Genomic DNA, 27,752 nt, shown 5'->3' with positions numbered 1-27,752 from the left:
ATGGTGCTGTACGTTTCAACGCTGGCTCCCCGCAGTCCATTACAGACGTGCGGGCCCGACATCGTGTTGGGGGTGGGACTGGAGCCGAGAGGCGGGGCCGGGTCTGGCTCGGTGGGCGGGGCCGGATTCGGTGGGCGGGGCCCGGTCTGGCTCGGTGGGCGGGGCCGGCGTTCGCGCTCGCCCCGTTTGAAACGGTGTGGGGGTTCTGTTCCAGTAACGGCAACGAGGGTTCAGCACCAACGTGTTAATCCCTCCTTCGGACAAACCTACAGCACCATTAGCATTCAGTTCTTTCTGCTCTGGATTACCCTGTTCCTTTACCCATTCGCCACCAGTGTAGTTGTATCTGATGTTAACAACGCAGGACTACTAATTCAGCTCTTAAACCTATTTACTTGTAAAAAAGAAATCTACATCCTTAATATTTTCCTCCAATTCGTCACAATGGAAGATAAGGTAACTTTGGAAATAGGTTAATTGTACTAATTTAGAAATGACCCTTTTTATAGATTTAAAACAAGAAACAGTACTAGATCGTAAAACTATGGGAAATGTATACCTTAACGCCTCAATTTAAGCAGAATGTTATAGTTTTTTTCCAAGTTTTCCACTTGAAGTGGGTACTATTAAAAAGTATAGATCACTAAGTGCTTATTTTAAAATCGGTTACCCAGTTTAAAATCTAACACAATTTACTTAGTCCTTCCCAGTGATAACAGCTCCTTCCAACCTCATCCCATTTACAGAAATCTGATTGAAGATTGTATTCTGATGGGTCCAGCTCAATATAAAAGTTGGCTGCAACTATTTTGTCAGACATAAACTCACACCTGAAAGTAGGGAAGTTGGAACAGTAACAAGTACAAATGCCGAACACATTCCTACCTTACAAATTACTAGGCTCTAGCCCTCTATTCTACTAAGCTCCGTGTACCATGTGCACCCATCACAGATCTTTATAATAAATAGCATAGGACTAATAAGATATACATCATAGTTCAGCTCCACCATTCCATCCTCACACTTACATTTCCTGTTTGAGCCTCTACAACTTTCCCGATCAAAAGTAGAACTTAATTTACTAGTTACTTGTCCATTTGCAAATTGTAATACAGGCAATCATGAGAGATCAGGGAATTGGCAACGAATCAGTTGATGGCCAATGAAGAAAAGGTCTATAAAAAGGAAAGGTATAATAATGAAAATAGCATGGAGGAGGATGAGAGGTGACCTGATAGAGGTGTACAAGATGATGAGAGGCATTGATAGTGTGGATAGTCAGAGGCTTTCTCCCTGGGCTGAAGTGGTTGCCACAAGAGGATACAGGTTTAAGTTGCTGGGGAGTAGGTACAGAGGAGATGTCAGGGGTAAGTTTTTTACTCAGAGACTGGTGAGTGCTTGGAATGAGCTGCCGGCAACGGTGGTGGAGGCAGATACGATAGGGTCTTTTAAGAGGCTTTTAGATAGGTACATGGAGCTTGGTAAGATAGAGGGCAACAGGTAAGCCTAGTAATTTCTATGGTAGTAACGTGTTCAGCACAACTTTGTGGGCCAAAGGGCCTGTATTGTGCTGTAGGTTTTCTATGTTTCTAATTTCAGAAGAGAAAATTGTTAATATTCAAGAGGACTCCTCGGTATTCACAATCTTCCCCAGTTTTCACTTCAATTTAAATTCCCACTTCCTCTCATGGGATTCACGCTCATGTTTCCAAATCAATGCTTGCTGATCCAGTTACTGAACCATTACACTGTGCATCCCAATCCATCTGTCTCCTAATGTACCTCGTCATTCAATATAACGTCCACCTGTTCAATCTACTATAGAAAAATCTCAATTTAATATTTCTTTCCTTGTTATTATCTATGGTCTATTGCCTCCTCTGTCTTTTAATGGCTGTACTCCCATTTCAAATATTGTTTTGATTGACACGCTCATGGATACAAGCATGATCTCTACCGACAACGTATTTGTAAATTGATTTATTAGATTCAGCAATTGAAGGACGGTAGTGTACTGTTACAGTCCTTTTCGTTCAATTCCAATGACATCTGTAAGGAGTCTGTATGTTCTCCCAGTGACTGTGTGGGTTTCTGCGTGCTCCAGTTTCCTTTCACAGTCCAAGACATACCGGTTAGTAGGTTAATTGGTCATTGTAAGTCGCCCCGTGATTAGGCTAGGGTTAATAGGTGGGTTGCTGGGCAAGGTAGCTTGTTGGGCCAAAAGGACTTGTTCTGCATGGTATCTCTAAAGTAAGCAATGTTTCAAAGTGTGCTCTGTCCATTAATACAATATATTTTACTAATTTTGTTTTCATTTTTTTAACTAGACCTTGAAAACTGAAAATGCTGAGTCACATGCCATCAATAGTTTCATTTGTATAAAAATATTTATGATTGTGGTCAATACGATTATTTCTGTAAGTAGTTCAGGATAACTATGCTAGCATATTGTTAATTAGTTTTGCATAAGATGATGCCTGTTGAGAGACAAGCTCTACTGTGTCGTTTCATCCTGTGCCTGGCTTTGTAACATAATGACAGTGTCTCCTAAATCAATTCATGGCTAAATCTATCTATCTCAGAGGTTTTTCAGGTCATGTCTTCCACCTATAAGACAACACTATATGGTTCTCACGGAGCCTATACAACTTCTGAATCATCCAGTGAACAAAGTCCCAGAAAGAAATGAAGGTCAACACTCCATATGCCATTTTTATCACTCTATCAACATGCGGGGCAACTTTGAGGGATCGATGGACGTGGACCCATCAATTGTGTCTCTGCTACCTAACCTGACGTTCTCTTCCATCCTATTAGTATGTAAAGGATTTTACAGAAATATAACAAGGAGAAGAAAATAGTAGCTATCTCGAATACAGTACAGCAAAGGAAGAGTCCCTTCAGCCCACAGGGCCTGTGCTAACCGCATGTCCTTTCAGTGCAGAGAGAATTGAGGAAAATATAGGAGCACAGGCATGAGAAGTAATTATTGGAGGGAAAGCAAAAAGTGGTAATAAACGTATCCCCAGGCTGTCAGGATGTGACCAATGAGTATCGCAGATGTCAGTATATCATCAGTTCCAGATGATCATAACCAATGTCAATGATTTGGCCAAGAGGAGAAAATGGCATATTTCCAAGTTTGCACTTGTCTCTACTTTAGGTGGGTAGACAGGAAGACTTCAGGGACGAATGGTAAAGGAGAGGAGACTGGCCATTGCACATTTATATAAAAGATGGCAAAACGTGAGATGATCCACTTTGGTGAACAGAACAGAATACTGAAGGTCAAAGTGCAGGTGAAATGTTAGCTTTTGGTTGATTACCCAAGTATTAACTGTGCTTACAAGGGACCATAGTGAGACTGGACCCAAAGTATCATGTACATTGTTAGTCTCTATACCTGCAAAATTATATATGGCCTATAGAGGACGTTCAGTGATGATCTCAGACTGATTCCAGGGAAAATGAGTTTGCCATAAATCGGACAATTGTGTAGACCAGGATCAAGTTCTTTTGTGTTTGGAAGTATGAGGGGAGATCTTATCAAAACTTATAGAATTTTAAAGACCTTGATGTGCTAAATGCAGAGGTGAATTTTTCTTAGCCTATGAAGTCTAGAATAAAGGGGTTGTAGTTTGACAATAAGAGTAGGGTATTTAGGATTAAGATGAGATCAGATTTTTCTTTCACTCAGAGGGTGGCAACCTTTGGTGTTCTCTATCCTGGACAGCAGTGGAAGCTCAGTCAGTATATTCAGTCACAGCATAGATTAACAGAACAAGGGTTTACAATAAGGGTGCTGGAAAATGGACAGTGAGAACAGTCAGGATCCTAATGAAAGGCTCAACAATCATCTGACCTGCTGCTGCTCACAATGATTACAATCTTATAAAGGGAAGTTTTGAGTGATTTGAGTGAATGGGTTAAAAAAAGGCATTCTTTTATTTATCACAATATTCTCAATAGTATTCATACATCAGCTATCATCTGAATTACAATCTAATTGTTAACATTCCAGACCTGTTTTCCAAGTACTGAAGTTTATTAGAGTTGGTCCTTAATGTAAGAAAAACCTAATAAGTCTGTCAGGTAGAATATCTTAGACACCTTTTAATTTATTACAGAGCTGATGGAAAAACTTTACATACTCAAATGACGTGCAGCTAATGATAATTAAAACTAATTTGGATTGATTTTTACATCTGTGAATGTAAATTAATTAATTTATATTAATGTTTACATCGGATTAGTTTTTACATCTGTGTATGTACATCCCATATAATTTTGTAGGCATATTTTAATTATAACTTGTTTTTTATTGATTTTAACATGATATTTGCATATTAAATTTTACTAGCTTATTTTTAAATCAAAGAAGACTTCTCCAAATGTGCGATGAAATTAAATTTGTGAAGCCAAGAGTAGAGTATGGTGAGAGGCATTCGCTGTCTGAGTGGTAACTACAGCTCTGAGGCCAGTCAAGACTAGTCTTTGACCTGCTTGCATAATGAAGGGGTGATCTAATCCCATTTCTTTGAGGGCACGGGCACGGGCACATGTTCTAAACCTATCGTTGGTTTGTCAGTGAGTTCCGATGTTGTTTAGAAAAGTGAACTGAAACAACGGAATCTAGGAACAGAATTTCTCTCAGTTATCTTCAGCTAATAAGCTCCAGTCTCAAACATAAGCAGCAGGCATAATTTTAAGGTGATTGGAGGAAAGAGTAGGGGGTGGACATCAGAGGTAAATTCTTTACGCAGAGAGTGTCGAGTGCATGGAGAGCCCTGTCGGGGTGGAGATAGAAGCAGATTCATTAGGGGCAGTTAAGAAACTCTTAGATAGGCATATGATGATAGAAAATGAAGGGCTATTTAGGGGGAGAAGGTTGAGATTAACAATAGCGCAGGTTTAAATTTTGGCACAACGTTATGGGCCAAAGGGTCTTACTGTGCACATAGAACAAGCTTCTATGTTCTATGTGTTTTTAAAGCCTCTGTATGCTTGGTGGTGCAACATCAAAAACTGACGTATTAAATCAGAGGGCACTCTAGTCTCTATAAACATACAGCAAAATGAACTGATGCAAAAAGACTACGCACAGAAGCTATCGTGATGGATAAGGCTGTGATATTGAAATTTTTCTTTCTAGGTGGCTGGTTTAGTACTTCTTGGATTTGGTGTCTGGATGAAAGTGCACGGTGATGCTATCTTACAAATTCTGGGATCACGTGCAGGACATATGCTGAACGTCAGCTACTTCTGTATTGTAGGAGGGTGCTTCCTCACACTGTTTGGCTTCTTTGGCTGCTGTGGTACCATCAAGGAGAGCAAAGTACTTTTGATGATGGTAAGTTAATCATATTCATGAGACATTCTGCAGAAGCTAGAAATCCAGAATCAGAATTATTTTAAATATCATTAGCATATGTCGTGAAATTTGTTGCTTTTATATTATACATATGATGCACCATCAATAACTCTCTGAGATGTGAGGTGAGATATCGGCTTTTATTGACTGGAAGAAAGAACAAGCAGCAATTGACCACCAAACTACATCCTGGAGACTGAGAGGCAGGGCTCAGGCCCCAATCGCCTTTATACCGGGGTCTGTGGGAGGAGCCACAGGAGCAGTCAGTGGGGAGGGGGGCGTGTCCAGACAGGTATATGTAGTTCACCACAACATATATGCATTGTCCTCGATGCTGGGGAGGCTAGTGCCCATATTGGAGCTGGCTGAGTTTGTAACTGTTTGTAACTTTTTCTGATCCTGTGCAGTGGCCCCTCCATACCAAATGATGATTCAACCAGTTAGAATGCTCTCTGTAGAAGTTTGCTAGTCTTTGATGAAAATACCAAATCGCAAACTCCTAACGAAATATAGATGCCGGCGTGCCTTCTTTGCAATTGCATCAATAGGTTGAGCCCAGGATTGACCTTCGGAGACGATGCCACACACATAAAGACTCAACGTTCTGAGCCAAGGCTGATGATATTGCTGCAAGGAGAGATTTTGAAACTGAAGTAGTTTTACCATGTCTGGCCTGCAATGAAGTCCTTGGATCCCAAGCAGTCTAGTCTTTCAGAGATGATAAGCTTCTTAACTTGACGCAGGGAATTGCACGCCAGATCTGTGAAACTGTGCGTGTGAGCCAGTGAAAGACAATATTGCTAAGTTTTGATTAGATATAACCAAACTAATCATGAAAAGGGTGGATTCTTTAAATTCATAAAGGACAAAAGCTCCCATTGATGGAAATCTGAAATAAAAATGGAATTAATAAAAAGTGGTTAGATCTCAGTTATGGAGAGAAAAACAAATTCCTTGTTCTGATGAAAGGTCATTGATCTGAAATTTTCATTCTGTTTCTCCTCTCCACAGATGCAGCCTGACCTATTAAATATTTCCAGCTTGTTCTCCTATTTCTGCTAATATGTTATTTTATAAAGACTCATCCAATACTCCTTTAACTGAAACGTCAAGTTGTAAATAAATATGCTCGGGCTGGTTTACTATAGGGCCATGGAAAGCCTCCTTGTGTTTAAACTTGTATCCTGAAGTTTGCTCAGGTGTCCTCTTAGCCACATTAGATAACAGATTTTATTTCTGGACTGCCATTCAAGCTACCAATTATAATGATAACTTATACATATTCAGTTTTAGAAAAAGCGGTTTTAAAGATCACAACCTATAGGTCCAAACAAAACTTCTGGTTTATAGAGCAGTCATCCTTCATACATTACTGTATGGAGCAAAATCTTGGACCACCTACAGCAGGCACCTGAAAGCCCTGGAACAATACCATAAGACATAGGAACAGAAATTGGCCATTTGGCACATCGAGTCTGCCCCACCATTCGATCATGGCCAATCCTTATTTCACCTCCTCAGCCCCACTCCCCTGCCTTCTCCCCGTAACCTTTGATGTCATATCTAATCAAGAACCTTTCAATCTCCGCAATCTCATCCAACGACCTGGCCTCCACAACTGCCTGTGGTAATAAGTTCCACAAATTCACCACCTTCTGGCTAAAGAAATTTCTCTGCATCTCTGTTTTAAATGAATTCCCTTCTGTCCTGAGGCTGTGCTCTCTTGTCCTAGACTCATCCACTATGGGAAACATCCTTTCCACATCTACTGTCTAGGCTTTTCAGCATTCGATAGGTTTCAATGAGATCCCCCTCATCTTTCTGAATTCCAGCGAGTACAGACCCAGAGCCATCAAACACTCCTCATACGTTAACCCTTTCATTCCCGGAATCATCCTTGTGAACCCCCTGTGAGCCCTTTCCAATGCCAGCACATCTTTTCTCAAAATGAGGAACCCAAAACTGCTCACAATACTCAAGATGAGGCTTCACGAGTGGTTTATAAAGCCTCAGCATCACATCCCTGCTCTTATATTCTAGACCTCTTGAAATGAATGCTAACATTGCATTTGCCTTCCTCACCACCAACTCAACCTGCAAGGTAACCTTTAGGGTGTTCTGCACAAGGACTCCCAAGTCCCTTTCCATCTCAGATTTTTGGATTTTCTCCCTGTTTAGAAAATAATCTACACTTTTTTTTTACTACCAAGGTGCATGACCAGGCATTTTCCAACATTGTATCTCATTTGCCACTTCCTTGCTCATTCTCCTAATCCATATATGTCAAACTTAAGGCCCGCGGGCCAAATCCGGCCCGCGGTGGAATTATCTTTGGCCCATGAGATAATATCTAATTACTATTAAAGCTGGTCCCAGTAATCGAAGCGCCTATGGCGTATGATATGGCTAATGCTGAGTTTATTCAGGTACCAGGTTTTCAGGGTTTTTAGTGTTTATTCGGCAGTCTTCTTCATAAGAAACGGAATTTGTAAAGTTAAACACTTTGTAGTTATAGCAGAGACTGAGACACATGAGAGCAGGCTGAAAAAACGGAGGCAACGAAAGCTGCGTTCGCACGCGTCCGACTGATCCGGCCTGCATGAAGCTGCATTTTGCTCAATCCGGCCCGTGACCTAAAATGAGTTTGACACCCCTGTCCTAATCTGTCTAAGTCCTTCTGCAGCCTACCTGTTTCCTCAACACTACCTGTCCCTCCACCAATCTTCGTGTCATCTGCAAACCTGGTAACAAAGCCACCTATTCCATCATCTAAATCATTGATATACATAAAAAGAAGTGTCCCAACACCAATCCCTGCGGAACACCACCAGTCACTGGCAGCTAGCCAGAAAAGAATCCTTTTATTCCCACTCACTGTCTCCTACCAATCAGCCAATGCTATAACCATGTAACTTTCATGTAATACCATGGGCTCTTAACTTGGTAAGCAGCCTTGTGTGTGACACCTTGTCAAAGACCTTCTGAAAGGCCAAATATACAACATCCACTGCATTCCCTTTATCCATCCTACTTGTAATCTCCTCAAAGAATTCCAACAACCATGTTGACTTTGTCCTATCTTGTCCTGTGTCATCAAGTACTCCATAACCTCATCTTTTACAATTGATTCCAACATCTTCCCAACCACTGAGGTCAGGCTAACTGGTCTATAATTTCCTTTCTACTGCCTTCCTCCTTTCTTAAAGAGTGGAATGACATTTGCAATTTTCCAGTCCTCTAGCATCATGCCAGTCCAATGACTTTTGAAAGACCATTACTAATGCCTCCACCAACTCTACTGATACCTCTCTCAGAACCCTAGGGTGCAGTTCATGTGGTCAGAGTGACTTATGTACCCTTAGGTTTTTCAGTTTTTTGAGCACCTTTGCCCTTGTAACAGTAACTGTGCCCACTTCTCTTCCCTCACAGCCTTCAACATCTGGCACACTGCTAGTGTCTTCCACAGTGAGGACTGATGCAAAATACTCAATTAGTTCATCTGCCACCTCCTTTGCCCCTGTAATTATTTCTCCGCCTCATTTTCTAGAGGTACTATATCTACTCTCATCTCTCTTTTATTTTTTACATACTTCAAAAAGCTTTTACTATCCACTTTGATATTGTTTGCTGGCTTGCTTTCATATTTTATCGTTTCCCTCCTAATGATTCTTTTAGTTGCTCTCTGTAGGTTTCCCAATCCTCTGTCTTCCCACTAATTTTTGCTTTGTTGTACGCCCTCTCTTTTGCTTTTGTATTAGCTTTAACTTCTCTTCTCAGCCACGGTTGTACTGTTTTGCCAAAAGATTTTGAGCACCAGCTAGAAGGTCAGTCACACGAGCACATGCGTTCTGGAGGAGACCAACATGAGCAGCATTTCCACCGCGATAAAGCAACACCAATTCCGATGGATAGGTCACGTTATCTGGATGCCTAACTCCCCAAACAGATCCTTTTCTCCCAGTTGAAGGAAGGTCAGAAAACTCCTGATGGGCAAGGAATCGCTTCAAAGATAACATCAAAACCAGCCTAAGGAAATTCTGCATGACATCTAACAACTGGGAAGATATTTCACTCAATAGATACAACTGGATGAAATATGTCCGAGAGGGAACAGTGCTACAGTGATCGGAGGGCGGAGCTTAGGACGATGTCACCTAACGACAACTCTTCTTGCATCTTCGGAAACAGCTCTATTTCTATATCTGCCTGTGCATGGAGGGCGAAGCTGGGGGCCTTTGGGGTTCTACCATTTAACTGTCAATCATTCTTTCCTCTGTTTTCGTGGATGTTTGTGAAGAAAAAGAATTTCGGGATGTATATTGTATACTTTTCTCTGACATTAAATGTACCAGTTGAAACTATTGAAATCTCCGCTGTGCCTCCGAGAACAAGCAGCAGCTGCAAAAGGAGAGACTCAGCCACTAACCACAGCCACCAGTTCCTCTTTCCAACACTGCCCCAAAATGTGTGCTTCCTGTATCAGCTTCCACAGCCACCAATAGACAAATCCTTAGGAGAGCGTCATACTCGACTCGGGCGATCACACAACCACTACTACTATATTTTTAGGGATTATTTACAGAAGTACACTGTATATACACAGTTATCAACTCAATCATTTATAGATTCAGTCAATCTCCAGATCTTCTTTTACCATAAAGATGACTCTGTCATTCCACAGGTGTCCTCTACAGATAACCACAACTTAGTGAATCAGTCCATGTACCCGGTCTGGGGCTCCTGCATCTCATGAATAAACCTTTTGAGATGAAGAGAGGGTAATGCTTTTTATTCACAATTCTCTCAGGGTAGCTTTGTAGTCCTTACCCAATTGCAGGGTTCAGGTGACCTTGGTAACCACAACCAGAGGGGTTGTCCAATCACTGAGCTAGATCTCCAACAGTATCCCATTCATTTATAACTTTTGCAACTCCCCATTCCTTTGCAGCTTAGACATAAATTAAACTCCGTCAACAATAAATGGCTTTGACTCCCGGATAGGTGTGCGTGTACGCCACATACCCAACGATGCCATAGTTCAAACTGGTGAACAGGTTCTTGTACAACCCAAAAAACCTCTACTGAACCTCGGGTGTTGTACCAACGCCAGGCATGACCATCCATCTTTAGTGCAGAGTCTGTGAACAGTAATTCCCCATCTCTAACAGATATCAGCATGTTCACACTCTGCCCTCTGCACAGTACTTCCCCAAGATGTTGCAACTTGTCAGGTTTCAGCCGTAAGAGAGTACTACCAACTTTTCAATGGAGTCACACTGTACAACTGCTATGACCCATAAGACATAGTAGAAATAGGCCATTCAGCCCATCAAGTCTTCCCCATTTCATCATGACTGATATATCATTCCTCTCTACCCCAATCTGCTGCCTTCTTCCCGTAACTTTTGATACCCTTACTAATGAAGTCCAATTTGGAGATCAAGTTTATTGTCATTCAATCATACACATGTATACAGCTAAGTGAAACAGTTCCTCTGGGGCCAAGGTGAAAAGCAGTACATGAGGTTATGACAGCACATACAGTCACAGAATAACATTATTACTAGTCCCTGAGTGATGGCCTGAAGATTGATGGTACATGGGTGTTGTCCTAGAGCCATGTTTCTGCAAGAACAAGTACACAGCAGTTCCTCATTTCGAGCTGGGTCAACCACAGATGAAGGCAACACAGGGTATCTTCCAGGGTGAACACTGGAGAGAGTACTGATGGGGAAGCCAGCCTGCAGGGGCCAACTCCCAATCAATATACCCACCATGTCTCTGTTCTCCTCACCTCCTCCCTGGGTAGCTGTAACAGTTGACGCCACACGTGAGCATATTGTCCACGCAAGAATTGAGGCCACACGGCTTCCCCCGCCATTGGTCTTACCAATGAAGTGGATTTGTGGTTTTTGTACTACTAATGTCCAATAGCTAATAAGAAAAATGCTTAAGAAAAGCATTTGCTCCACTTATTGGACACGGAGAGGCTGCTGCATCAAGCACACCACTATTTTAACAAAAGTAAGAACATTTTAACCTTTTACTGATGATTTAGCCTCTGCATCCATCTATGGCAATGAATTCCACAGATTCCCATCCCCCGGCTAAGGATATCCCACCTTCTATGTGTTTTATCAGAATGTCCTTGTATTCTGAGGCTGTGCCCTGTAAACACCAAAGTGCTGGAGGTCTGTGTCCACACTAATAAATATCCCTTTACATTTTATGGATGCTCAGTGCTTGCAGCAGTCTGTGAAGCAACCCTCTGTCATGGCCATAAGAGCAGTTCCCACCTGTCCTGCCTTCATAACCCAAGGGTTTTTCACTGTGCTTCAAGGGTGATGTGTCAAGCTTGTCTGACCCCTGAACTTCAGAATGATAGTCAAGCAAGCACTGCACGGCATTCCAACTGCCCTACACTGGATCATTTCCCCTGAATGCTTCCTTCAGCCAGCATGGTATCCCAGCTCCTAACCCCCAACAGGTTTGGGAATTGCTCTGCTCTGCCAGAACCATTAACCTGATGGCCTACCGACCGACCACTTCCGCTGATCCATGGTTGGACATGACAGATCTGTGGCTTTCAAATCTCAGAAGACACTGGATTGTAGGTTACAACACAGTAATGAGAAGAGTACGGCACAGTACAGGCCCTTCAGCCCACCATATTCTACCAGCCTTTGAACCTACTCCCTGATCAATCCAACCCTCCCTCCCACGCAGCCCATAATCCTACATTTTTCTTACATCCATATGCCTACCTAAGAGTCTCTTAAATGTCCCTACTGTATTAATCTCTATCACCACACCCAGCAAAGCATTACAGGCACTTACCGATCTTAGTGTAAAAAAAACTTACTTCTTACATCTCCTCTGGAATTAGCCTTGCTGCCTTGGGCAAAGGTCACGGCCTGTCCATTTTATTGATGTCTCTTTTAATCTTATACTTCTGTATCAAGTCATCTCTTATCCTTGTGTGCAAGCTTTGGACAAGGTTTAAAAGAAGAAATTTCATCCGTAGGTTGTGACTCACTAGTATGTCATATATTTCTGGTCCAATTACCAGCAGTAATGTCACCTTCCTCTTTGTATACAGGCATAAATCCCTCCTGTGCCCTCTCCCTGGACCGTGTTTGTTACCAGAAATATTAAAAAATTAGGCAGGAGGTACAGAAGCCTTAGGGCCCACATCATAAGGTCCAGGAACAGTTATTACCCCACAACCATCAGGCTCCTGAACCAGCATGGATAACATCAATCACTACGAATCTGATTCTATGATCTGGAGGTCACTTTCAAGGTTTGCCAGTCATGTTTTATATTTGCACAGTTTGTCTTCTTCTCCACGTTGGTTGTTTATCAGTCTATGTCTGTTCACATATAGTTTTTCATAAATTCTATTATATTACTTTTTCCTTTCAAATGCCTGCAAGGAAATGAATCTAAAGGTAATAAATGGTAGCACATACATACTTTGATCATAAATTTCCTTTGAAATACATTTTATTAGTTACAACTGTACTCCTGGTTGTCAATGCAAATCTCTAATCAATCAATCATGTGGCAGCAACTCAATGCATAAAAGCATTCAGACATGGTCAAGAGGTCTAAGTCACTTTGACTGAGGAACAATTGTTGGTGCCAGAGGTGTGGTTTGCGTATCTCAGAAACTGATGATCTCCTGGGACTGTCGTGCACAACAGCCTCTAGAGTTTACAGAGAATGCTGTGAAAAACAAGAAACAGTGAGTGATAATTCTGTGGGTGAAAACGTCTTGTTAATGAGGAAGACCAGAGGAGAATGGCCAGACTGGTTCAAGCTGACAGGAAGGCAGCAATAACTCAAATGACTGCACATTACAACAGCGGTGTGCAGAAGAGCATCTCTGAACATACAACATGGTAAATCTTGATGTGGATGGACTACAGCAGCAGAAGGCCACACCAGGTTCCACTCCTGTACTTAATAAAGTGGCCATTGAGTGTATAATCTCTCCTCTCACAAGCCAAGAGCCTCTCAGATGTTATAGAAATATATTCAACCTGAACACCTTGAGTATCACTTTACTAAGTAGCTGTTATGAAAAATATCTCTTGTCGCAAATGTTGCAAAATGCTTTCACTTCCTTCCTTATTTTTTATTGTTTTCAGAGATACAGAACGGTAACAGACCCTTCTGGCCCAACAGGCCTGGCACTGCCCAATTACACTCACGTGACCAAATAACCATCTACCCGTACGCCTTTGGAATGTGGGAGGAAACCAGAGCACCCGGAGGAAACCCACATGGTCATGGGGAGAACGTACAGATTCCTTACAGATACAGATTCAATGTTACAATAGCAGTGGGAATTGAACACAGCTCACTGGTGCTGTAATGTTACACTAACCTCTAAACTGCCATACTGCCCATTATTGTGATGACACAAGAGTCTGCAGATACTGGAATCTAAGCAAAGAGCAACCTTAGTGGGTTGAGCAGCATCTGTGGGGGGAAATGGACTTTCAGAGTTTCCATTTGAGACCCTTCATCTGCAATGAACTTCCTTAGTGCTCTTTTATCCATCCAAATATGGTGCTCATCTACCATATTTCTTCCAGCTCAGCAGTACAAGAAATGAATCTGCATCACTATTTTGTGTTGGCATAATGGCTTGTAAGAAAGTTATTTATAAAATAGTAAACTGTTAAAGAGCAATAAAATTATGTAAAATTAACATTTTTCTCTTTTTAACTTGCAGTACTTCATAGCTGTATCAATGATTTTCATTGGAGAAATAATATGTGCAATTGTTATTTTGATCTTTAAATCAATTGTAAGTATCAATCCCTTTGTTTCAGTTAATAATAATAGTGATGCTTACTGGTGGAATGTCTATAATAATGTCCATGTCCTAAAAGTGATCTGCTTCTCCCTTTCCTGCCCAGTTTTGCCTTAAATATAATCTATATGTTTCAAATCTTTGGTGCCCTTCCATGATGTCACCAAGGTCAAATTATGATTATAATCAGTAAAACATGAAGTTGTTTTGCACTAATATCTGAACAAAACATCTCAACACTTCACAGTTGCAGATTGGCAGGTATGATGTAGGCATCACAGAATCATGGCTGAAAGATTATAGCCGAGAGGTTAATGTCCAAGAATACATATTGTATCACAAGGATAGGCAGGAAGCCTGAGGGGCTGGCATGGCTCTGTTGATAAAAAATGAAATCTAATCATTAGAATGAGGTGACAGAGTGGAAGGTGTTGAATCATTGTGGATAGAGCTAAGGAACTGCAAGGGTAAAAAGACCTTTACTACCAAACAGTAGTAAAGATATGGCCTACAAATTACAACGGAAGATAGAAAATGCATGCTAAAAGGGCAATGTTACAATAGTCATGGGGGATATCAATATGCAAGTAGACTGGGAAAATCAGGTTGGTGCTGGATTACAGGAGGGGGAATTTCTAGAGTGCCTATGAGATGGCTTTTTAGAGCAAATCATGTTTGATCCCACAAGAGGATCAGCTATTCTGGATTGTGTATTGTGCAATGAACCAGAATTGATTGGAGAGCTGAAGGTTAAAGAATCCTTAGGGGAAAGTGATCATAACATGATCAAATTCACCATGAAGTTTGAGAAGGAGAAGCTAAAGTCAGATGTATCAGTATTACCGAGGAGTAAAGGGAATTACAGAGACATGAGAGAGGAGGTGGCCAGAATTGATTGGGAAAGAACACTGGCAGGCATGATGGCAGAGCACCAATGGCTGGAATTTCTGGAATCAATTCTGGAAGGCACAGGATATATATGTCCCAAAGAGGAAGAAGTATTTTCAAGGAAAGATGACACAACTGTGGCTAACAAGAGAAGTCAAAACCAACATAAAAGCCAAAGAGAGGGCATATAATAGAGCAAAAAATAGTGGGAAGTTAGAGGATTGGGAAGCTTTTAAAAACTGAAAGAAGGCAACTAAAAAAGTCATTAAGAAGGTAAAGATGAAATACAAAAGTAAGCTAGCCAATAATATTAAAGAGGATGCCAGGGGTTCATCAGATGCATAAAGTGTAAAAGAGAGGTGAGAGTGCATATTGGACTGCTGGAAATGATGCTGGAGAGGTAGGAAAGGGAGACAATGAAATGATGGATGAACTGAATAACTATTTTGCTTCACTGTGGAAAACACTAGCAGAGGTGGCTGAAGAGATCGTGGAGGCAGTAGTAATGATTTTTCAAGAATCGATTCTGAAACGGTTATGGAAGATGGGAAAATGTCAAATGTCACTCCACTCTTCAAGATGGGAGAGGGGCAGAAGAAAGGAAATTTTAGGCCAGTTATTCTGATTGGTGGAAAGATGTTGGAGTCGATTATTAAGGATGAGGTCTTAGGGAACTTGAAGGCACATGATTTTCTCAAGGGAAAATCTTGCCTGACAAATTTGTTGGATTATTTGAAGAAATACCAAGCAGAATTGACAAAGAAGGATCGATTGATGTCTTATACCTAGATTTTCAGAAGGCCTTCGACAAGGTGCCACACATGAGGCATCTTAAATGAGCTATGAGCTCATGGTATTACAGGAAAAATTCTAGCATTGATAAAGCAGTGGCTGATTGGCAAGAGGCAAAGAATGGGAATAAAGGGAGCCTTTTCGGGCTGGCTACCAATGACTAATGGTATTCCACGGGGGTCTGTGTCAGAACCAATTCTTTTTCGTTATATGTCAATGATTTGGATGATGGAATTGATTGTTTTATTGCAAAGTTTGCAGATGATATGAAGATAGGTGGAGGGGCAGGTAGTTTTGAGGGAGAGGTTACAGAAGGACTTAGACATATTAGGAGAATGGGCAAAGAAATGGCAGATGGAATACAGTGTTGGTAAGTGTATGGTCATGCACTTTGGTAAACAAAATGAAACGATTGACTATTTTTAAATGGAGAGAAAATACTAAAACTTGATGTGCAAAGGGACATGGGAGTCCTTGTGCAGGATTCCTTGAAGGTTAATTTGTAGGTTGAGGCTGTGGTTTGGAAGGAAAATGCAACATTAGCATTCATTTCAAGAGGACCAGAATATAAGAGCAAAGATGTAATGTTGAAACACTGGTGAGGCCTGACTTGGAGTAGTGTGAGCAGTTTTGTGTCCCTTATCTTAAAAAGGATGTGCTGAAACTGAAGTGGGTTTAATGGAGATTCACAAAATGATTCCAGGATTGAATGGCTTCATATGAAGAGCGTTTGATGGCTCTGGGCTTGTATTCACTCGAATTCAGGAGAATTAGGTGTGACCTCATTGAAACCTATCAAGGTGGATGTGGAGAGGATGTTTTCTATGGTGGATGTGTCTAAGACCAGAGTACGCAGCCTCCAAATAGAGGGGTAACCTTTTAGAACAGAGACGATGAGGAATTTCTTGAGCCAGAGAGTGGTGAATCTGTGGAATTTGTTGCCACAGGCAGCTGTGGAAGCCAAGTCTTTATGGATACTTAAGGCAGAGATTGATAGATTCTTGATTGGTCAGGCAAGAAGGGATCCAGGGAGAAGGCAGGAGATTGAGGCTAAGGGAAAAATTGGATCAGCCATGATAAAACGGCGGAGCAGACCCAATGGGCCAACTAATTCTGCTCCTATACTTTATGGTCTTATAAAAAGCAAATGTGAAACAAATTCATGTCTCTTCTGCAACTGTATTTGATGGACTGATTTCACAACAGATTCTCCTCCAGCATTCATTGTTCCTCAACTAATGGAAACAAATCCTGTGAAAAGTTAACTGAATCTAACTTTTGTCCAGTAAACCACACACACACACACACACACACACACACACACACACACACACACACACACACACACACACACACACACACACACACACACACACACACACACACACACACACACACACACACACACACAATTTTCCTCACTTAAAAATAAATAAGTAACTAGTTTAGAACAGTGGTATTTCATTCATAGAACAGTACAGCACAGTATGGGTCCTTTGGCCCAAGATGTCGTGCCCACCCTTTTAACCCACTCAATCTAACCCTTCCCTCCTACATAGTCCTCCATTTTCTATCATCCATGTGCTTTTCTAATGGTTTTTTAAATATCCCTAATGTATCTGCCTCTCCCACTCACCACTCTCTGGATATTCCCAATTACATTCCTCCACTCACCTTAAAATTATACCCCATCATACTAGTAGTTTCTGCCCTGGGAAACTGTCTCTGGCTGTCCACTCCTATCAACTTGTACATCTCTATCATGTCACCTCCCATACTCCTTTGCTCCAAAGAGAAAAGCCCTAGCCCTTTCAGTGTGTCCTCATAACACATTCTCTCTAATCCAGGCAGCATCCTGGTTAATCTCCTCTGCACCATCTTGAAATCCTTCCTATAACAAGGCTACCCTGAACTGAACATGATATTCCTACTGTGATCTAACCAGGGTTTTATAGAGCTGCAACACTATCTCACATCCCTTGAATTCAATTAATTGGATCGGATTGATCTGAATCCAGTTCGGGTCCCTTTCATTCTAAACATTCTCTGTAAAATATGACTCGGATCATTTCAATACAATTTCTAAAAGTCTACAGCCAAACAACAAGGTTGCTGCACTTAATTTCAGTGGGAATCATTTTTTTTTATTCAAAGGGGTTAAAATAAATAACTGGACTTGCAAAGAATCCATTAAAAAGATTGACAGAATTGACCCAGGAACTATATCCATTGTGATTTACCTATGAAAAACGTTCATAAATATAGGGTCAAAGAGTTGAAATGAAAGAGCTTTTCAATGTTTTATTTCCTCTTGACCATGTGGCAAAAGGTAAAATAGTGGAGTAGATGTGGTGTAATTAGATTTTAATAAGGCCTTTGACATACATAGTTCCCTAAGAAACACTGCACGGTAAACACTTTAAAGCACATATTATAATGTTGGTTATATTTTAAATACATGCTGGTATTTGTGTATTTATGTACATTTTATTCCATATCCATACTTTAACCTCTAACTTTATATAATTCTTTATTTCTTACCATTGCTGAATGTTGTTTTACGTTGCATGTCGCGCCAACACACCACAGCAAATTCCTAATCGATGTAAGTGTTGATCCTTGAGATTTCATGCTATGGGAGTAAAGTACGAGTTGCTGCAATTGGCGGATGCTGGAGATCAGGGAGCAGTCAGGTACCCCGGTGTCTAAGTTTGCAGGGAGTGTGTCCGATGCAGTTCCTCGGAGACCACGCTGATCCAATGGAGCATCCAAAGTAAACCCACGATGGCCAGTGAGCTCACACAAAGTTCCCGGGTCAATTCTCTACATTTTTAACAGACTTTTTACAAGTCCAGTTATTTACAATATTAAATGGAGAATACCAATTTCCTCTGAAACTATATGCTGTTTGATTGCAGACCTTTAAAATGTCATTTTCACAATCCCAGTCCTCTTTTAGAATGAGAGGGATCTGCACCGGATTCACATCAATCTGATCCAATGGATAAAATAATGCTTCTCCAACTAGTCACCTATATTATTTCTTTTTAAGTCATCCATGAACCTGACTGAAACTTTGTTGCAACAACCTCCTTGAAACTACTACCTATGTCACTCTGTCTCCTGTACACTCCCCAGTGAGTCTGACTAGGATATTATTCCTGGACCGTATCAGGTTGAAGGGTAACCTTGTAAAAGTACATAAATCCTTGAGAGGCATAGATAAAGTGGATGATGACAATCTTTTTCCCAGGATGGCAAGCCTAGACTAATTTCTAAGTGGGGAGCAAACTCAGAAATTGCAGGTGCAATGGGACTTGGGAGACCCGAGTGCAAGATTCTCTGAAGGTTAACTTGTGGGTTGAATCGATGGTCAGGAAGCCAAACGCAATGTTAGGATTAATTTTGAAAGGACTAGTATAAGGATGTAATGCTGAGGCATTGATGAGACCACACTGAGAGTATTGTGAGCAGTTCTGGGGCATCATCGAGACAGCATTTCACTGGAATCCTGAAGGACGGAGGGAATGCAGGACACCAAAGGCAACTTGGCACTGTACCGTAGAGGCAGAAATGAGGACCCTGAACCATACGTGGGGCACAGTAGAGAAGATGGCCAAGGACAGACAGAGATGAAAGACCTTCATTGCTACCCTAAATGGTAGTGGCATAGCAGGCAGTAACAATCTAAGGTAAGATGTGCTGCCATCTAGAGAAGGTTCACAAGAAAGATCCCGGGAATGAAAGGGTTAATGCAAGTTCCTCTGGGGTTGTACTCACTGGAGTTTAGAAGAATGAGGTTGGGGGGGGGGGTGGAGAATCTCATTGAAATCTATCGAATATTGAAAGGCCTAGAAAGAGTGACCATGGAGAGGGTGTTTCCTAAAATGAGGGACCAGAAAGTACAGCCTCAGATTATGAGGACATTGCTTTAGAGCAGAGATGAGGAGCAGGTGGAATTCATTGCCACAGATGGCTGGGGGAGGACCAGTCAGTGGGTATATTTAAAGTGGAGATTGATAGGTTCTGCAAAGTCTATGGGGAGAAGCCAGGTGAATTGGACTGAGAGAGATAATTAAATAAATTTGTCATGGCCGAGTGGTGTAGCAGACTCAATGGGTCTTTTTTCTCCTAGGTCTTATGGTCCTAGGGCATAGATTTAAGGTGAGAGGGCTAAGATTTACGAGGAACCTGTGGTTGACTTTTTCATGTAGAGGGTAGCGAGTATATATAACAAGCTGCTAGAGGAAGCTGTAGAAGTGGGTACAATTACAATTTTTAGAGGACATTTAGGCATGGATAGAAAAGGCCTGGAGGGATGTGAACCAAATGCAACTAATGGGACTAGGTCAGATAGACTTCTTAGTTAGCATGGATGAACTGGGCTGAAGGGCCTCTTTCTGTATTGTATGACTCTAACTCTGGAATCAGTAGTAGCACAGTAATATTGTAAGAAAACTCTTTCAATGTCACACATAACTGAATTGTTAAAGGCAGAGCCAACCCATTCATTTCCAAATACAGAACATACAAGCTCTGGCATCATTCTCACAACCTACAGTACATCGCATTTCACAATCTAATTTGATTTGCAATGAAGATAATTTCATTACTAATTCCTCTGCAATAAATATTACCATCCAACTTATAGAAATGTTGATTTTCATTAGATAAAAGACACATGACAAAGTGGTGTGATAATTCACAAGCTAAGCTAAATGCTTACAAGCAGAGTGTAGAAAGGTTTTGAATCTCCCCTTCCTTCCATATAACATTGCTTACTTCCCAGTTTTTTTTCAGCCTATAAAGATTTGGAACACATTTTTATCTATGCACAGATTTTTATTTTTGTTATTCAAGACTCCCTCCTTTCTCAATTTGGCTTTCACTCCTCTGAAATGATTGTCAGCAATAGACTGTCACAGACCTCAGCTGTTTTATCCACCCTATGGACTTTCCCCTTTCTTGCTCCCTCTATTGCTATTGATACCATTGTTTAGTCTGTCATCTCTGAACAACTCAGTGGTTTCAGTCCTCTTCTAAAGGCAAAACCTGAGTCAGCTTACACTTTCAATCACATCACTACACACACAAAAAGCTGGAGGAACTCAACAGGCCATTATTATTACTGCTTGATGCACCATCAATAACTCACTCTGAGGCGTAAAAGCGAGATATCGGCTTTTATTGACTGGAAGAAGGAACAAGCAGTGGTTGACCACCATACTACATCCTGGAGACTGAGAGGCCGGGCTCAGACCTCCATCTCCTTTATACAGGGGTCTGTGGGAGGAGCCACAGGAGCAGTCAGCGGGGGGGGGGGGTGTCCAGACAGGTATATGTAGTTCACCACACTGCTAAATCCTAATGAAGGGTCTCAGCCCAGAACGTTGACTGCCATCTCCATAGATGCTGCCTGACCTGCTGAGTTCCACCAGAATTTTGTATCTGCTAGTCTGCAGAATCTCTTGTGTTTATTAGACCATAAGATATAGGAGAAGAATCAGGCCAGTTGACCCCTCAGAACTTCTCAGCCACTTAATCATGGCTGTTTTTTTTTCAACCCCATTCTCCTGCCTTTTCCCTTCTCCCCTTAACAATCAAGAATCTATCAATCTCTGCCTTAAGTACACCCAATGATTTGTCTTCACCAGTTCTCTGCAGCAACAAATTCCACAGATTCACCGCTCACTGGCTGAAGAAATTCCTCCTCATCTCAGTTCTCAACGGTTGCCCTTCTGCGGGTGTTCCTTTGGATCCAGGACTCTCCTATTAATGAAACATCCTTTTTAGCCGGGCCTTTCAGTATCGCTCTTTTTGCATTTTCTGAATGTTGGTCTGGATTTCTAGTATCAGCAGAATCATTTATGTTATTTTCTTTTCTCTCATATGTAATTTATACACACTGCCTGTGAGCAAATCTATTCTTAATCTCCTCGACCTTATGCTTCATGCCTGTGTTCATTAGTACAGATTTCTTCTATGTGCATAGAACTGTTTGCCTCTGTCTCCATCTCCACAGCTTTTAAATCTTAGTCTGTAGATCTGTTACCTCAGGGCCCAACTTTCCTGTCTACACAAGTGACAGTATCTGTTCTCTCTACTTGCCCCTTTCACTCCACTTCTTTAATATTGTCCATTTTTGTGTGGCATCTTCCGTCAGAAAAAGTCCTGAAGAAATGCAAATTATTGTCACTATCATGCAGAAAGAAATCACTTTTTTAAATAAAACTCACGAGTTTTGGTTACTTTTTATGATCTACCTTTCCGCATCCTGCATATTACAATAATTCTTCAATATACTGTCAAAGGCCTAGACTTTTATAAAATTGATTGTCACTTCCTGCACAGTTCATCAAAGGAGCTATAGCTGTGGTTGTTACTGAACTACATAATATTCCAGAGGCCTATTCCAATTATTAATTTTTAATACTGTTAAAATAAAATAGCTGTAGAAAAAATATTAGTGCAGTGTATTTCTGTTTTCCCTACCCAATCTGGCTCTCTATCTGCCTCCAATCCCTTATCAATGTGGTGAACAGTTAAATTGCCTCTGAAGTAGCCGGGCAAGTCAATTCAGTAAGTAAGGTTGGACAATAAATATTGACCTTGTGATGTAACAATATTCAGGAAGATGTAATTGCCAACCGTCTGTGTCTGTATTTCCTTTAGATTGTGTTACTATTTCAAGATGAGGCCCTTAAATTATTAAAAAACAACTACACTGGATTTGGTGACAAAAACTTAGCAAGTACTGGATGGGATGCTCTTATGAAAACAGTAAGTTACAAAGACCCATTGATTAATTCTGTAATGAGGTTATTTTGGAAAATCGAGTAACTACAGTCAGTTTCTGATGCCGCAGGAAAGGGGAAGAGATCCAATTGGAAAATGTGCGTGGGAATTGTGGGGAATGAGGACCCTGTACAACTGCAGGTTCCAACTAAGCTCTTTTGTGCAGTTCTTCCTAATGACGATGGGGTGTGGTCAGGGGCAAACTCACTGTTTACACGGTGTAAGGTCAGGGCACTGCAGCCACAGCTCCCTCACTGAAACCAGGGCTTCACCTCTGATAGAATGAGAGTTGTGTGTGCAGCCCAGTCCGTAACATAAACCAACCTCCCCGTACGTGACTCTGTCTACACTTTCCCTGCCTCAGGAAAGCAGTCAGTATAATCAAAAATAAACCCTCCCACCCCATCCAGCACTCTCTTCTAACCCCTCCCATTGGGCAGTGGGTACAAATCTAGAAAACACACACCACCAAGCTCAAGGACAGCTTCTAGCCCACCAATATAAGACTCTTGAATGGACCTCTTGATTGATGAAGATAAACTCTTGATTTCATAACCTATCTCACCGTTTGCATGGACGTGCTGGGCCAAAAGGCCTCTTTCTATGCTGCACATGGTCAACTGTGAGCCTGTGAATGGAATCAAGGACATTTGTTTCAAAGTCTCAATGAGATTCCTTCCAAATCCCCTTCCCACAGGCAATGCACTTTCTCCATAACTACAGTCTAACATTCCTCTAATTCTGTTACTGCATTTCCCTTTCAACTGCTGAGAGGTACTTATGTTGGAATGATTGAGGATGGCATGCAAGACAAGGTTTCCATTATTTCTCAGTACATGTGACAGTAATGCTTGGAATGATTGAGGATGGCACACACGACAAGGTTTTCCTCTGTACTCGTGACAATAATGAACTAATTGACAATTAACTAATTACCAATTGTGCCTCCCTGTGAATAGAAACCAGTGGGAGACTTCGGGTGCAGTTCTTCAGCCTCTGGGAGGAAGTGGTGAGGAGGAGCCCAGGCAGTGACTTTCATCATTGCTGACAAACGCTCTGTAGTTACCCTAATCACCTTTACCTCCTTTGTCCACCTACAGCAGATCTACAGGACCACAACAGCACATCTTCCTCCTCTCACTGTGGGAGCTGAAGCTGTAAATTTGCACATTAACTTCCACTTTGTTAATCTTTATAAATTCAGGAGCTCCCAGTTGTTTGGATATATTCCACCTCCTTATCAGGTGGCAATGAGGCTGGGGCAGATCATTTGTTTTGTTGTTTGTTTATGGACCTAGTAAGAGCAAATAGAATTAGTGTAGATGGGCAGAAAGGTCCACATGGATGTGTTGAGCTGAAGGGCCTCTTTCTGCACTGGACAACTATTATTCTATGGCTCTATGAATGTAATCAGTGACATTCGAGAGACCTTCCCTTTCCCACAAACTTGGACTTGCTTACAGATAAATGAACTCTTGAGTTTTTGGGATGGAGCTGGTTTTAGATGCTGTCTACAACAGGGGTGAAGATTTTACTAAACAAAAATAACGTTCTCTTTGTCATTTCAGTTGCATTGCTGTGGGTTAAACAATTACACAGATTTTGAAGGATCAAACTATCAAATACAAAAGGGCCGTCTGTATCCTAAAAGTTGCTGCCGAAATCCATTTTCTGCAGAATGTGATGGGTTGTCCACATCAGCAAATGTCATTTATACAAAGGTACAGGGTCAGTGTGAACTGTCAGCAAAGGTGGAATTGACAGTCAGATTTTTTATTGTTAAATTGCATGACAAAGATGCTAATTTTACTCTTTATATTTGTTTTAAGGGCTGTTTATCTTTTGTAACCTCAATGATCAAAAGGAACAGTTCTATCATTGGTGGTGTTACTATAGGAATCAGTCTGATACAGGTAAGATGTGATAACAGCATTCGACACATTAAAGGGCTGTGATTGCTGACAGTATTGGTGAAAATGTGAGGGTTAAAGTGCCACCCTTCCATGTTATCTTGCTGGCAGCTGACCAGATTTCTGTGCAGAGGGAGATTAAGCAGGAACACATCTGAGAGGTTCCCAGATTCTGGCCCCACAACTCTCAATGTGGAACACCTGACACTGGCAGGGACAAGGTCCAGGAGACTCATGACCATTGGGATTGTTCTGCTGCATAAAACAAATATGCTTCAGCTTTGTAGGCAGGGAACATGGGCAATCAATTATCCAGTGCCACGACCTTTTTACTGACCTCACCAGGCTGCCCAAGACACATTCTGTGATGTGTTTGCATGAAGCATCGCTGAACTATCCTGGGCCAAAGTCAGCAGACATCCCTTACCTAGTACAGTGCCAGCGATTACTGATCAGGGTTCGATTCCTGTCACTGTCTATTCTCCCCGTGACCACGTGGATTTCCTCCCATATTCCAAAGACATACATGTTAGGGTTAGTGAGTTATGGGCATGCTATGTTTGGCTCTAGAAGCTTGGTGACACTTGCAGGTTGCCCAGCTCAATTCTTGCTGATTTGATTTAACCACGTCTCTCTGTATGCTTCGATGTACATGTGAAAAATAAATCTAATCACTTCTCTCCCTTATGGGTTATGTTGCTTCTCATTGGTCTGAGAGCCAGCATAAATTGGGTGGGCTCCACGTGCAGCAAAACACAAAGAAAATGACGTTCTTTACAATACTGAACCAAACTGTTCACAATGCAAGTGAGAATCTATGCAGAATCACGGGGTAAAAATTTGCCCTCTCCATTCCACTTTCTTTGAAAGGCAATTAAGACCCTCTTAGTCGGGCAGCATCTACGGATGGAAATAAACAGTGGATGTTTCAGGCTAAGACCCTTCATCAGGACTGGAACAGAAGGGGGAAGAAGCCAGAATAATAAGGTGGGTGAGGGGAAGGAGTGCAGTGATAGGTGAAGTCAGGTGAGGGGGTGAGGAAGGGAGGATGAAGTGATTGGTGGAAGAATCTGACTGGCGAGGGGATGAACCATGGGAGAAAGGGAAGGAAGAGGAGCACCAGAGGCAATTAGTCAATGATCCTAGTTGTTAAGAAACATTACCAGACCATGCCAACAGGGAATTCAAATTACAAAATTAGACTTTGATTTCAATAGCTTATGTATTGAATATTTTCAGCTCTTCTTTCTGAACCTCCAGCATTAGGCAGCTCTGGCAATGGCAAAGGATGATAATTATTAGCATTTTAAAAGGAAAAGTGACATTGCAGGGATTTATATAAATAAATTGAATTAAATATGTAGTGCAAAAAGCGAGCCAGAAATCGTGAGGGAGTGTACATGGGATCGTTTTTCATTCAGAAATGTGATGACAGAGGGGAGGAAGCTGTTCCTGAAACGTTGAGTGTGTGTCTTCAGGCTTCTGTACCTCCTCTCTGAAATGAAAAGCTGGCCTGTCCTGTATGAAGGGGTCCTTAATGATGAACGCCACCTTTTTGAGGCATTGCCTGCTGAAGATGTTTTTGATGCTGGTGCCCATGAACGTCCTGCAGCTTTTCCCAATCCTCCGTACCAGATAGTCAGAACGCTCTCCACTTCCTACTTCAGAATGATTTGGGGAACAACTTGCAATAGTGTTCATTTTCCCTGGTGAGAACATGTTGTATTTGGAGTTGAGAAATATCTGAACACCTGTCAGTATCCGAAGCTCAGGTGTCTTTGGTTCATTGTTTTCTCACTTTAAGAGCTGGAAATTAATGTGCTGAGATCCTTCTGTGGAGGGCACCTCATCACCAAGGTAAACCTCCCCCACCAGTGCCTGTCCTGCTGTGACACCGCAGATTGTTCTACGTTCTCTAGAATCGGTTGCCCTCAAACAGTCTGAGTAAAGCCACTTGACTTTTTACCAAATCCTGCTGCTGATTTGATGGAGAATCAAAAGGAAAAGTGTAAAAATTTTAAAGCAATTTCAATTCGAAATCATTTTTCTTTTACAACTGATGTAATTTGACTGATAATCAATAGATGATCCTGAAACAGAAATATGAAATATGACAAAGGTTCTGCCCCCAAAATATTAACCCGCTATTTCTCTTCCATATGCTGTGAACGATGGCGATAAATATCAGGTCCACTGTTTATATTGATGCTTTAGAATCAGAATCAGGTTTAATATCACTGGTATATCCTGGGAAACTTGTAGTTTTGTGGCAGCTGTACAGTTCAATACATCGAAGATCTATAAATTACAATAAGTTGATTAATTTTATGTAATTTTTGATATAAGTACAGCAAAAAGCGAGTCAAAAAGTACTGAAGACGTGCTCATGGGTTGGTTCAATGTCCAGCAAAGGGGAAGAAAATGTTCCTAAAATGTTGAGGCTGTGCCTTTGAGCTCCTGTACCCCCGTGTGATGGTAGCAATGAGAAAAGAGCATGTCCTGGAGATGGTGGTGCTTAATGATGGATGCCACCTTTTTGAGGCATCGCCTTTTGACAATGTCCTCAAAACGTACAGCATTTGTTTCTTTGACAGTGAGAATGACCTAATGCAAAATCATGAACTTTGTCTTGTATTTCCTTTGTCTAGATGATGGCCATGGCAATTTCGTTGACATTTTTCATCAAACTGTTCCGCAATGTATAGAGATTTAGGAATGTTAGTTTCCTATTGTATTCCCTTGATATGCTAAATATGGTTGTAAATAAAGGGTTGATAATATAGGTGAATGGAAAGAGAGAGTCATAATAAAACCTCTGCAAAAGATTTTAATGCTATTAAAAACTACTGCAGCTTCAGGCTAAATGCCTAATACAACTTGTTTTCATTCCATCTCCGTCTTTTCTTACTTTTTATAACATCAATAACAGTCCTTGTGATATTTATATGTTATTCATGATGTTATTAAGGAAGTAATTTATCATCTCATTACTGAATGGTTCGAGGAAATCAGACTGCAGTGTGTATATAATAGAACAGTTCTATATTAGGCATTAGATATTTCACTAAAATACTGCCAATCCAGGGATCAGCACTGAAGCATCACTGAACACCTATTTAGTTTTCTGCTTCTCTACCAAATGCCCACTTCAAAATTTGCACCAGATATAAGC

The 27,752-nt window shown here is 41.3% G+C and overlaps 1 protein-coding gene across 1 annotated transcript; it reads left to right on the top strand.

Moving 5' to 3' along the window:
• Positions 1-27,285, top strand: LOC140739664 (tetraspanin-16-like). The gene is made up of 8 exons (XM_073068038.1): positions 1-456; positions 2,328-2,417; positions 5,153-5,350; positions 14,115-14,189; positions 22,548-22,655; positions 24,239-24,391; positions 24,500-24,583; positions 27,229-27,285. Exons 1-8 carry the CDS (start codon positions 1-3, stop codon positions 27,283-27,285), a joined length of 1,221 nt encoding a protein of 406 aa, XP_072924139.1.
• Positions 27,286-27,752: the final 467 nt, after the last annotated feature.

Source organism: Hemitrygon akajei, chromosome 16 (assembly GCF_048418815.1).
Source record: "Hemitrygon akajei chromosome 16, sHemAka1.3, whole genome shotgun sequence".
NCBI lineage: Eukaryota > Metazoa > Chordata > Chondrichthyes > Myliobatiformes > Dasyatidae > Hemitrygon > Hemitrygon akajei.
The sequence above is the reverse complement of the archived record's forward strand: the minus strand, read 5'-3'. Positions and strand labels throughout refer to the sequence as shown.